The sequence below is a fragment of the Chiloscyllium plagiosum genome, chromosome 45 (assembly GCF_004010195.1).
Source record: "Chiloscyllium plagiosum isolate BGI_BamShark_2017 chromosome 45, ASM401019v2, whole genome shotgun sequence".
Classification (NCBI taxonomy): Eukaryota; Metazoa; Chordata; class Chondrichthyes; order Orectolobiformes; family Hemiscylliidae; genus Chiloscyllium; species Chiloscyllium plagiosum.
In genome coordinates this window covers 10375189-10387402 of record NC_057754.1, presented here as the reverse complement: position 1 = coordinate 10387402, position 12214 = coordinate 10375189, and the positions used below count along the sequence as shown (strand labels likewise).

Here is a 12214-nt window from a genome sequence, read left to right as displayed (position 1 = left end):
CAATCCCAGGAAGTGCTCTTTTTGTCGTTGGTATGGGAAACTCCCCAATTACTTTTGTTTTTGCATCCCGTGGGACTATTTGTTCATGTCCAATAATATGGCCCAGGAAGGTGAGTTGGGCTTTGGCAAATTGACTCTTAGCTAGGTTTATCACCAAGCCTGCCTCCTGAAGTCAATCGAACAAATCTGATAAATGTTGCAAATGTTCCTTCCATGTGTGACTAAAAATCACCAGGTCATCTATATACACGACACAGTTGGATAATCCAGGAACGACCTTACTGGTTAGTCTCTGAAATGCGACTGGCGCATTTTTCATGGCATGATTTTAAACTGATACAGTCAGTTACGAATGTTACGAATGCCGAAATTGCCTGTGCTAATTCCGACAAAAGGTACCTACCAGTATCCTCTGAGCAAGTTCAACTTGGAAGCATAAGTTGCTTGTCCCACATTTTCAACAGAATCTTCCAAATGCAGAATTGGATATGCATCAGTCTCCGTAACTGCATTGACTTTGCGAATGCCCACACATAACTGTTGTGTGCAATCTGGTTTTGGCACCGTTATTTTGGGGAGCTCCAGTCGCTGTAACTCACTTCAATTATGTCATCTTGAAGCATGCATTAAATCCCCTTTTGAACATGTGCCAAATTTAGAAGTTTATGTCTATAAGGATATTGCTTAGTCGGATCAGCATCACCTGTATCTACATCATGGATAATTAGATTAGTATTTCCCAGCTTATTTCCACATATCTCCCCATGTGATAGCAAAAGCTCTTCTGGTCATTTCAACTTTACTCTGGAGGATAACTCAACAATTTATTCCAACTTTTGACAACTTTCTCATTGTCCAATGTAATTTGAGGAATGTCCAATTCAGAATCCTCTGAACTTGGTTCCTCAAACTGTGTTGTAACCAATAACACATTCTCCTCTTGCTTTCCTTCCTGTCAAAATACCTTTTGACCATATTCACATCACACACCCTGAGAGATTTCTTTCTGTCTGCAGTCCTTATCAAATAGTTCACCTTACTCAATATCCTTTTGACTTGCTGAAAATGTGTTGCTGGAAAAGCGCAGCAGGTCCGGCAGCATCCAAGGAACAGGAGAATTGACATTTCGGGCATAAGCCCTTCTTCAGGAAGAAGGGCTTATGCCCGAAACGTCGATTCTCCTGTTCCTTGGATGCTGCCGGACCTGCTGCGCTTTTCCAGCAACACATTTTCAGCTCTGATCTCCAGCATCCGCAGTCCTCACTTTCTCCTTGAAGATCCTTTTGACTTGATAAGGTCCACTAAACCTTGCTTTTAAAGGTTCACCTATCACTGATAGTAACAATAACACCTTATCTCCGATAGCAAATTTCCGAGTTTTTGATTTCTTGTCTGTTGCATTGTATGCTGCGATACTTTCAAATGCTGTCTAGCCAACTCCCCCAACTCTATTTAATTGTTCTCTAATATTTGACACACATTCCAAATCTGGGATCTCTGAATTGTGAGTTACCAATTTCTCCTAAATCAATTTTAATGGTCCTCTCACTTCATGCCCAAAAACTAATTCAAACGGACTGAATTTGGTCGATTTATTTGGAGCATCTCTGATCACAAACAGCACAAACAGAATTCGCTTATCTAGATAGTCTTGACTATAAGTCCTCTACATGGTCTTTAATGTCTAATGCCACCTTTCTAGCACTGCCTGGATGGTAAGCAGAAGAATTGAATTGAATTGTTTCATTCCTATGCTGCCCATAACTTCCTTGAATAATTTTGATGTAAAGTTTGATCCTTGATCTGATTGTATCTCTGTGGGTAGTCCATATCTACTAGTGAAAATTTGAGTAACTCCTCTACAATCCTTTTAGTTGTAATATTGTGTAATGGAACAGCTTCTGGAAATCTAGTGGACGCATCCATTATTGTTAACAAATACTGATTCCCAATTTTTGTTAGAGGTAGGGCTCCTATACAATCAATTAAGACTCTTGTAAAAGGTTCCTCAAATGCAGGAATAGGTATTAAAGGTGCAAATTTTATTACTGCCTATGGTTGTCCAATTACCTGACATTTATGACATGTCTGGCAAAATTCAACTACATTCCCACAGTCCAGGCCAGAAAAAATGTTTTTGCATTTTAGCTTCAGTTTTTCTCATTCCTAAATAACTCTAGTGGTAGCTCGTGTAGTACTCGCAACACCTCCTTCCAACAACCCAGTGGCAAACTGGCTTGATGAACTTCTGACCATTTCTCATCTGCCTGAATATATGATGGTCTCCAGTTGCTCATTGAGACATTATTTTTCAGATAATAACACTCAGGAATACATTTGGATTCTTTTTCTGTGTATGCCTTTTGATACAATTGCTTTAAATTTTCCTCTTTCTGCTGTAACTCAGTTAATTCATCTGAACTAAAATTGCTTTATCATCCATCTGCTCCCAGTTTGTGTCAACCATGTGATCAAAAAGGGTCTCTGCTAATTCTGCTTCAACTTTCTTATCTGTACTTCTTGATCTCTCCTGTTTCAACTGGTGATTTAGTGACCTCATTACCACACAGTCAGGAAAAATCCCGGGATTTGTGTTCTGCATTAATTCAGTTTCCACTGGCTTTTCAACCACAGTAGGCAGCATTCCTTCCTGTGAACCAGCTATATCATTAGCAAGGACAAATTGTATTGCTGGAGCTGAGAGTTTGTCCAGTACTCCTACCACGACTTCTCCACTCTTCACTAGACACTCTAACCTTACTTTACATAATTGAGCACTTCTTGTCTCACCGTCAATTCCTGTCACTAGTACCTTTTCTGGAAATAGTCTTGCAGATTATATATCTCCTCACTGTTAGACATCACAGATTGAGAGGTTCCTGTATCTCTTAACATTGTAACCTCTTTACTTGCTGCTCCTGGCCTATGCAAGCAAAGTTTACCTTAGCAGCTATATGGTTTAAGAAGATTTGGCACTTCCTCCTTAACCAACATCCAACCAGGTTGTACATTCTGGGGCAGATTTTTAGCACCCACCGTGCTTTCTGTTACCACTCTAACAAAATTCACTGGCTTATCTTGTATCCCTACATCTAGCTTCCCAGTGCTTTTCCTAGCCCACCAACACTGATTTTATGTGGCCTACTTTATTGCAGTGAAAGCACTGGAATTTTTAACTTCGCTTTCCCCTCCATGCTAAGTTATCCTTATGATCTTCACTGACACCTACCTTTCCCTTTCCACAAGAGGATTTCTCTTTTCCACAATTTCTATTCCTCAAGGATTGAAATTGATTTTGGAAGCCAAATTTTGATTTTTGGACCAATTCATAATCATCGGCCATTTCAGCTGCTAATCTTGCTGTTTAACTCTCTGCTCTTCCACATGAGTTTGCACTACTTCAGAAAATGAATTTCAAAACTTTCCCAATCCTCTTAGATTAGATTTATATTAGATTTATTGTCACGTGTACCGAAATACATGAAGAATGCAAAGAGTTACGACTGGTGACTCGAGGTCCGCTGTTAGCCGTGTCCGAGATGAATCTTGCTCTGGGCCTTACCCACTGCTGATGCCTCCTGTCTCTGCTGCCACTCCTGCCAAGACTGAGCCCATCAAAAAGTAATGCTAATGAGAAAAAGATTGGGAAAGATTGAAAAAAGTGTAGATGCAGTGGGCTCCGCTGTACAGTGCCATCTCTATGCTGTCCAGGAGCAGTCGAACCCCAGGCTCAAGAGCTGAATGTTGCCTACCCCGCTGTCGCCATCTTGCTTACCACTAATATTTGCAATTTTTTTAGTTTCAAACTGATTCAATACTAGGGCGGCATGGTAGCTCAGTGGTTAGCACTGCTGCCTCACAATGCCAGGAACCTGGGTTCGAATCTACCCTCGGGTGACTGTCTATGTGGAGTTTGCACATTCTCCCCGTGTCTGTGTGGGTTTCCTCTGGGTGCTCCAGTTTCCTCCCACCTTCCAAAGATGTGCATGCTAGGTGGGTTGGCCATGCTAAATTGCCTATAGCGTACAGGGATGTGTAGGTTAGTTGCATTAGTCAGGGGAAATATAGAGTGATATGGTAAGGGATGGGTCTGGGTGGGTCATTCTTCGGAGGGTCAGTGTGGACCCATTGGGCCAAATGGCCTGTTTCCACACTGTCGGGATTCTATGATTAACTTCTATGGTTAATCATGGTTAGTTTATCCCCTTCTTCAAATTCTCCTTTGTCACTGAGCATTGTTTTTATTCCAAGTCATGACTTCTAAACCTCTGCCACTGTTTATTTACTATCTTCTCTGCCAAGCCATCTCTGTTCTCGTTCCTTTGTAATTCCCCTTGTTTAAGTTGCACCTGATCCAAATTTCTTCCTTTCAAACGGAATGCTCAATTCCACCATGTTATGGTCATTGTTTTCAAATGGATCTTTTTCTTAAGATTATTGATAAAACCTGCCTCTTTACATATGACCAGATCTAAATGAGCCTGATCCTTGGTTGGATCCACAGCATGCAGTTTTAGGAAATGGTTCTAGATACACTTCCTTTTTCATTACATTTAGAAAGCCATTGGGAAACCACGGTAATTCCTGTTGCAATCTGGTATGATTCCCAGGATATCTCTTACCCACAGCACGTCTCTTTTCTCTGTTAATTGTTTCCTGTAATATGGCAAAGCCATTGTATACGCTTGACTTTGTTTCAGAACATTGCCATTTTTGTTCAAAAGACCTGCAGTTTCTCAAGACTATGACGTCAACCACTGTAATCTCACACCAATTGCAAGGTTTAGGTCAGGAGTCACAGGTTACCTGAAAATGCATTTTAGCTCAAGTGATTTTAAAGTAGCTTATTGCAAAGAAATAGTTTAAAGCTGAAGCATTAGCTAAATAGATACAACAGGCTTACATCCCGTGACAGGCAAGAGCAGCTTACCAATTCCAAAGGACAAATCAATGAGGTGCAGTGGCTGCTGGTCTCTATATCTGGTAGTAGTGTTCTCTGATCAAGTTTCCTCATGTGAGCTAGAGGGTGGGGTTTGGGCTGGAGCCAGCCTGGATCACATCAAAATTGTTTTCCTGTCGAGAGGGATTCTTTTCACCTGGAGACCAGTTTGCACCTTTGCACAGACAGCTGAATTTCCTGAGCCATTCGCAAACATCAGGGTTAGAAATGCCTTGCTTCAGGGTTTGTGTTGGAGATATGGCCTGTCAGCTAATAGGCTGATGGAAGCATCCTTCATTAAAGAAACTGAGTGGGGGCTATTTCTATAAAATTCAAAACATTTCTGAAAGTTTTGCAAGGTTATTATACAATGATTCGCTCCATCCCGTTACTCGGATTGGATTTATCTCCATTCCTGTGCTGAGGGGATTTCTGTACCAGACAGAGGGGTAATATTTGGAGATTCTTGATTCTCCACCAATTCCCATTCCCTTTCTTCCTGCTCTGTGGGAATGCACAGGTCACTGAGAATTGTGAGCAAGAATGCATCAGCACTTTCTCATTGGAGACATCAATCAGTGGAACCTTTCAGACACTGAATGTAGAATTTGTAGCAAATTAAAATTTAGGATTGAGTTCAGAGTACTGTTGTTCCTGAATTACGGAGAAAGATCATATACAGTGGTTCTTAAAAGGACATTGTAGTCACAAGAATAAAATCAGCCATCGATGCAAAATGTTAAACTCCTATCCAGATACAAGAATTATTAACAGCAGCAGAAAGAAATCCAAACTGTCAGGATGTAAGGGGCTCAGTCCTCATTATGGTTCAGAACAGAATCCATTCCCTGCAGTCACTTGTGATCTTGCTTGTGTCTGAGCAGTTGGGATGACTGAGTGAATCCCTCTCCACACTCAGTGCAGGTGATCGGCCTCTCCCCAGTGTGAACTCGCTGATGTACCACTAGATTCGATGAATGAGCAAACCCTTTCCCGCACTCAGTGCAAGTGAATGGCCTCTGTCCGGTGTGAATTCGCTGGTGTGTCAGCAGGGCAGATGAATCAGTGAATCCCTTGCCACACTGGGAGCAGATAAATGGCTTCTCCCCAGTGTGAGTTCGGTGGTGTACAGTGAGGTGGCCTGAATTCCTGAACCTCTTCCCACAGTAACTGCAGCTGAATGGCCTCTCATCAGAATGAATACGCTGGTGTGTCAGCAGGGTAGCTGACTGAATGAATCCCTTCCCACACACGGAGCAGATGAATGGTCTCTCCTTAGTGTGAACCCGTTGGTGTGTAGTGAGGTTGGATGACTGCCTGAACCTCCTTCCACAGTCTCTGCAGCAGAAAGGCCTCTCCTCAGTGTGAATAAGCTGGTGTTTTAGCAGATTGGCTGACTGACTGAATCCCTTCCCACACACAGTGCAGGTGAACAGCTTCTCTCCAGTATGGCTGTGTCGATGAGATTCTAGCCGAGATGGGTAATTGAATCCCTTTCCACAGTCCTCGCATTTCCACAGTTTCTCCCCAGTGTGACTGCGTCGATGAGTTTCCAGCCGGGATGGGTATTTGAATCCCTTCCCACAGTCCCCACATTTCCATGGTTTCTCCATAGTGCCGTTGTCCTTGTGTCGCTCTCTTGTTGACAAACTGTATGGTTTCTCCTGCTGTGAATGATGTGATTTCTTTCAGGCTGTGCAACTGGTTAAAGCTCTTTCCAGTCAGTTCACTGGAACACTCGTGTGTATTTATCTCGGTGTTTTTCCAGTCACACTGGTGTTTGAAATATCGTCCCACTGATAAACCAGATGAACACATTCAAATACTGATCATATTCAGCTCCTGATGAATCAAGTGGTTTCTATCAGATCTTGATGATGTTTGGTTTGGCTGTTTCTAATCCTCTCCTAATCTACTGGAAAAGGAGTTTACAAAGGTTATCACTGTCAGAATAGGATAGAAATTCAGAACGGATAATTCCAGATTCTGTGGAACAATTTTTCTTCTTGGTCCCCAAAGCTGTAAATCCCAATCCCTCTAAACCTCCCTCCTTCTTGGTCAGAAATCCAAATAAAATTGTAGATTTTTTTTCCATATTGTTTTACAATTATTTACAACTGGAGAATTTAATAGTTTAATTATTACTTGTGTGTTAAAATCTCAAGCAATCTGACCAAACACACAGGATAGCAGATATTATCCTTGTATCTGAATCTGACTGTGATATTAAAAGCACAATTATGAAGATTATTCCTTCAACCTGTCCAGGATTTCCTTCTTTACTATACCTACCAATGCATTTTTTTCATGCTCCTTTTCACTTTCCTCATTTCGTTTAAAGTAACCTACTGCATTTTCAATATGTCTTGAAAACTTATGATGTTCTGAGCCCTCAGTATCTTCCATACGTTTTCCGTTGTTTTCCTTATCCAATCCTGTACATCCAGAATTCTCTGGACTGTGGCTCCCACCCTTCTCCTTTTGGAAAGACTCCCACTGTTCTATTTTAAGTTTACCTACAAGTAGTTGCTCCCAGCCACTTTGGCAAGGTGCTATTTTATCATATCAAAATGTCTCATCAAACTGGTCTGCCACCAATTCAGAATATTTATTTCTGCCCCATCTTTGTCCTTTTCCATGACTATCTTAAATCTTTGTATTATGATCGCTCTCACCAAATTGCTTCCCTACTACACTTGTTAGCTCTCTGGGTTCAGTCCCTAAAATTAGGTCTAGCACCACGAGAAATTGAGTGGAAAGGGAGAGAAAATAAAGCATTGTGCTCACAGAGGTCAGATAGAAGAGGAGGTTTCAGCCTGGGTGAAGCTCAATTTTCATTCAGAGAGACAGAGGAGCACCAGCTGCGCCTTTGCGGAGCAGCTTCAGAAACTCATTGTCCAACGTCCACATTCAGACAATATGAGGCTCTGATTGGCTGGAGGACGGAGGCTTCCTGCGTCCGAACCTTTTCTATTGGTCCGTTGACACGATTGATAGTAGAAACAGCCAATGGAATCACGGTGCTGGGCGGCGACATGCACGCGACACGGCAGCCCCGCCCGCACCCGGTATCTCGCCCCCTCTTCTCCCTCCTCGAGCCGAGGTTTCCAGGGCGACGGGTTGCCTGCGCGGGCCAGAGAAGCCGTTCGATGGGTTGCCCCTCCCCCCCTCTTCCTGGCCCAGCTCAGATTCTGGGGGAGGGGAGGTCACTTTGTAAAATCTATTCATTTTCCTCCTCTCTTTCTGAGAGGGAATCTCATTGAAATCCCTGCAAACCACCTAAAGGGAGAGACGGGGTGGATACAAGGAAGATTTTAGTCCCTGTTTGTACGGGGTGGGGTGGGGAAATGTCATTTAGGACTAAGACAAGTAAAATAAATAAGTAAATAAATAAGATTTTTTTTCTCTCAGCCCACTGATAGCCCCTCCAATTAACGTGCTATTCACATTAAGCCATTTTGCACTTGTTCTCATGCGATTATGCCTCCCCTATGTAATTCCTGCACTGATCTATGTAAGATCCGTGTTCTGAGGAAGGATCATTCGACCCGAAACTTTAACTCTGATATCTCTCCATAGGTGTTGCCAGACCTGCTGAGCTTTTGCAGCAATTTCTTTTTCTATTTAAGATGGACCACTTTCACAGGGACACCATGTACAAAGCTCTGCATGGAGAGGGGAGACTGTCCCCAATGTTGCCCTCATCATGATGGCAACGCTGCTTGGCTGCATCAAGCTGTGTGCAGTTCCTCAATATGCAAACACCAAGTGTCAGGACATACTGAGGTTCTACCTGTCCTTAGTGTTGTGAAAGATGGGACTGGCCTTGCTGCCACAGATTGCTACAAATAAATAGAGTCATAGAGATGTACAGCACGGAAACAGACCCTTCGGTCCAACCCAATCTAGTCCCACCTGCCAGCACCTGGCCCATATCCCTCCAAACCCTTCCTATTCATATACCCATCCAAATGCCTCTTAAATGTTGTAATTGTACAAGCCTCCACCACTTCCTCTGGCAGCTCATTCCATACACGTACCATCCTCTGCGTGAAAAAGTTGCCCCTTAGTTCTCTTTTATATCTTTCTCCTCTCACACTAAACCCATGCCCCTCTAGTTCTGGACTCCTCCACCCCAGGGAAAAGACTTTGCCCGCTCTGTAATTTTCTGCAGTCTTTCTCCAATTAAATAATATTCAGCTCCTCTTCCTGGCGAGTGCATCACCCCACATTACATCCCATCTGCCAAGTTTTTTTTACCCACACCACCTACTTTTATGGCATCGGCAAACTTGGTGATAGCTCCTCTCCCTTGCGTCAAAGTCACGAATACAGATTGTGAATAAAGGGCTCATGAGGCCCGGGTTCAAGTCACACCAGGCCCAAGCAGTGCGTTGTAACCTAGTCAAACAGGATGATTACAACAACTACATTGTAAATTACCCTGGCCCCAACACTATCCCCTACTGTAGCTGGTGTTGGTGTCTACTGTACTTTTGAAAACTCCCTCACAATGGACTTGAGGTTTGGATGGGGAATGGGGGGGGGGTCAGTTTTGATGTGAGGCAAGCCAGGGATCAAGCTGTAGTCAACTCACTGAATGAGGAATCCAGAGGCCCAGGCGCAAGTTCTGGGGACAGCAGCTGCTGGGATTGAAATTTAATCCACGAATCTGAACCGAAAAAACTAATCACGTATAATGGAGACTGCGGCAACCATCATTGCTTATCCAAGAAAGAAATCTACTGCCCGTAACTGGTCTGGCCTACATGTAATACTGGACCCAGAGCAATGTGGTTGGAGAGTCATACAGCGCAGAAACAGACCCTTCGGTCCAACCAGTCCATGCTGAACAAAATCCCAAACTAAACTAGTCCCACCTGTTTGTTCTTGGCCCATATCCCTCCAAATATTTCTTGTTCATGCACCTGTCCAAATGTCATTTAATCTTTGTAACTGTGCCTGCATCCACCACTTCCTCTGGAAGCTCATTCCACACACAAACCACTTTCAGTGTAAAAACAAATTGCCCCTCTTGTGTTTTTTAAATCTTTCCCTTTTCACCTTAAAAATATGCCCCTAGTCATGAAATCCCCACCCTAAGGAAAAGACACCTACTATTCACTTTGTCTGTGCCCCTCATGATTTTATAAACCTCTGTAAGGTCACCCCTCAACCTCCTACGCTCCAGTGAAAAACGTATCAGTCTATCCAGCCCCTCCTTACAACTCAAACCCTCCATTCTTGCCAACATCCGAGGAAATTTCTTCTGAACTGTCCCCAGCTCAACAATATCCTTCCTGTAACACGGAGACCAGACCTGTTCAGAGTACTGGCTGATTTCTAACTGCCCTGACAAGTCACTCAGTTGAAAGGTGGGTAGGGCTGGACAAAGTCTGCTGTGGCCCAGCCAATGGCGGCTAGATCCCAGGAAAGCTAGGAAGCAAAATGCTGCTCTGGGTTAGAGCGAGAGCGATGACTGTGTTGCTTGCAATATAGGATTCGGGGCTGCTGTGTTCTTGATGGTTTTGAAAGGAACTAGTTGGACCTTTCCATATCACATATCCTTCATGGAGACGTTTGCAAAGAAAAACACCTTTGATCACAAGCCCATCAGGAAGTGGTCAGCACGAAGCACCTTTGAGACCCTGCTGGAAAAGGAGAGGGTGGATCCTCTCGCATGGTTCCCTGAGCAGACTGTCAAAGTCATTTGGCTGAGTGCCTCATCATCAGAACTCTCCAACAAGCACTAAGATATTGCTTGGCTGGTGGTGAAAGAGGCATTACCTATGAGATCCTTCATGTATGCCCAGTCTGTGCCACCACACATTACCCTCAAAGTGGCTGCATGGGGGAAGAGACCATTACATATCTCCTTCTAGAATGTGCCTTTGTAAAGGAAGTCTGGAGAAAGATGCAGTGGTTTTTGTCGAGGTCTGTCCCGAGTAGCTCCGTGACATGGGACTCTGTGCTCTACAGTCTGTTCCCTAGGATGCACACAGAGACAAACATCAACTGCCATTAATTCTGTGAAAGATGCTCTTTTGTCTGCCCAAAACTTGTTGGTCTTCCAGAACAAGGAGCTGACCCCGACAGAGTGTTGCAAACTGGCACATTCAAAGGTTGAGGACTACATGCTGAGGAATGCAGTAAAGCTTGGGGCAGCTGCCATCAAAGCACAGTGAGAAGGACCACCGTGTAAGGTCTTTCTGTAAAAGTTAATTTTTCAGAACTCTCCCGATGCCTCAGATATATGTAAATATAATATTTATATTTATTTTGTTTATTAGATAGAGTCCAACTCCAATTTTCTTTTGATTTCTTTATTTGCCATTGTACAAAATGGAATTTCTTTCGTAACTATGTATGTATTTTTTTCATGAATAAATTACACTTTTGAAATAAAAAGATTCTTGCACAAATTTGCAATTCCTCCTGCACATACACTTTTCTCTCTGCCATTTACTTCTTTCCACAAATTCCACGTCCATATACTTTGCTGCCTAATTTACCGGCTGTAATAGATTTTCCTAGCTCCTGCTTTTAAATGGAAACAGGCAGATGGTATGTAGGTCCAAGACTTGGGCAAGCATTTGTTAAAATAAAAGCAAAAAGCTTTGTGTGTTGGAAAACTGCTACAAACAAGAGTCTGGTGGAGAAACTCAGTAGGCATGGTGCTGGAAAATCATAGTCGGTCAGGCAGTATACGAGGTGCAGGAGACTCTATGTTTCAAGCATTAAGCCCTTCATCAGGAAGTGCTCATTCCTGATGAAGAGCTTGCGCTCAAAACGTCGACTCTCCTCCTCTTCGGACGCTGTCTGACTGGTTGTGCTTTTCCAGCACCATATTCTTTGACTGATCTCCAGCATGTGCAGTCCTCACTTTCTCCTAACTCAGTAGATATGGCCGCATCTGTGGAATGAGAAGCAGAGTTAATTTTTCAAATCTTATATGGCTTCTTCAAAACTGAAAAGTGTTGTAAAATGACTTTTTACTTTCGTGGACAAGACAGAGGATAGACTGTAGTTGGTGCAGAGGCCCAATGCAAAAGACAAAGCACTTGTTTGTGATTGTGAAAAGGGATATAAAATGGTTTTAAGGTAGAAATCACACAACACCAGGTTATAGTCCAACAGGCTTAATTGGAAGCACACTAGCTTTCGGAGCGATGCTCCTTCATCAGGTGATTGTGGAGGGCTCGAGCGTAACACAGAATTTATAGCAAAAATTTGCAGTGTGACGTAACTGAAATTATACATTGAAAAATTGATTGT

General features: G+C 43.0%; 1 protein-coding gene across 1 annotated transcript in view; it reads right to left on the bottom strand.

The window, feature by feature from the left end:
• Positions 1-3471: 3471 nt before the first annotated feature.
• The window catches only part of LOC122543931 (zinc finger protein 239-like), a 27532-nt gene continuing 18789 nt past the window's right edge, over positions 3472-12214 (bottom strand). The window contains exons 3-5 of the mRNA XM_043682868.1: positions 8733-8737; positions 4931-6546; positions 3472-3627 (exon numbers count right to left, since the gene is read on the bottom strand). Coding sequence (XP_043538803.1) covers positions 5794-6546; positions 8733-8737 — 758 coding nt within the window. The 3' untranslated portion in view covers positions 3472-3627; positions 4931-5793. The remainder of the gene's footprint in view (positions 3628-4930; positions 6547-8732; positions 8738-12214) is intronic.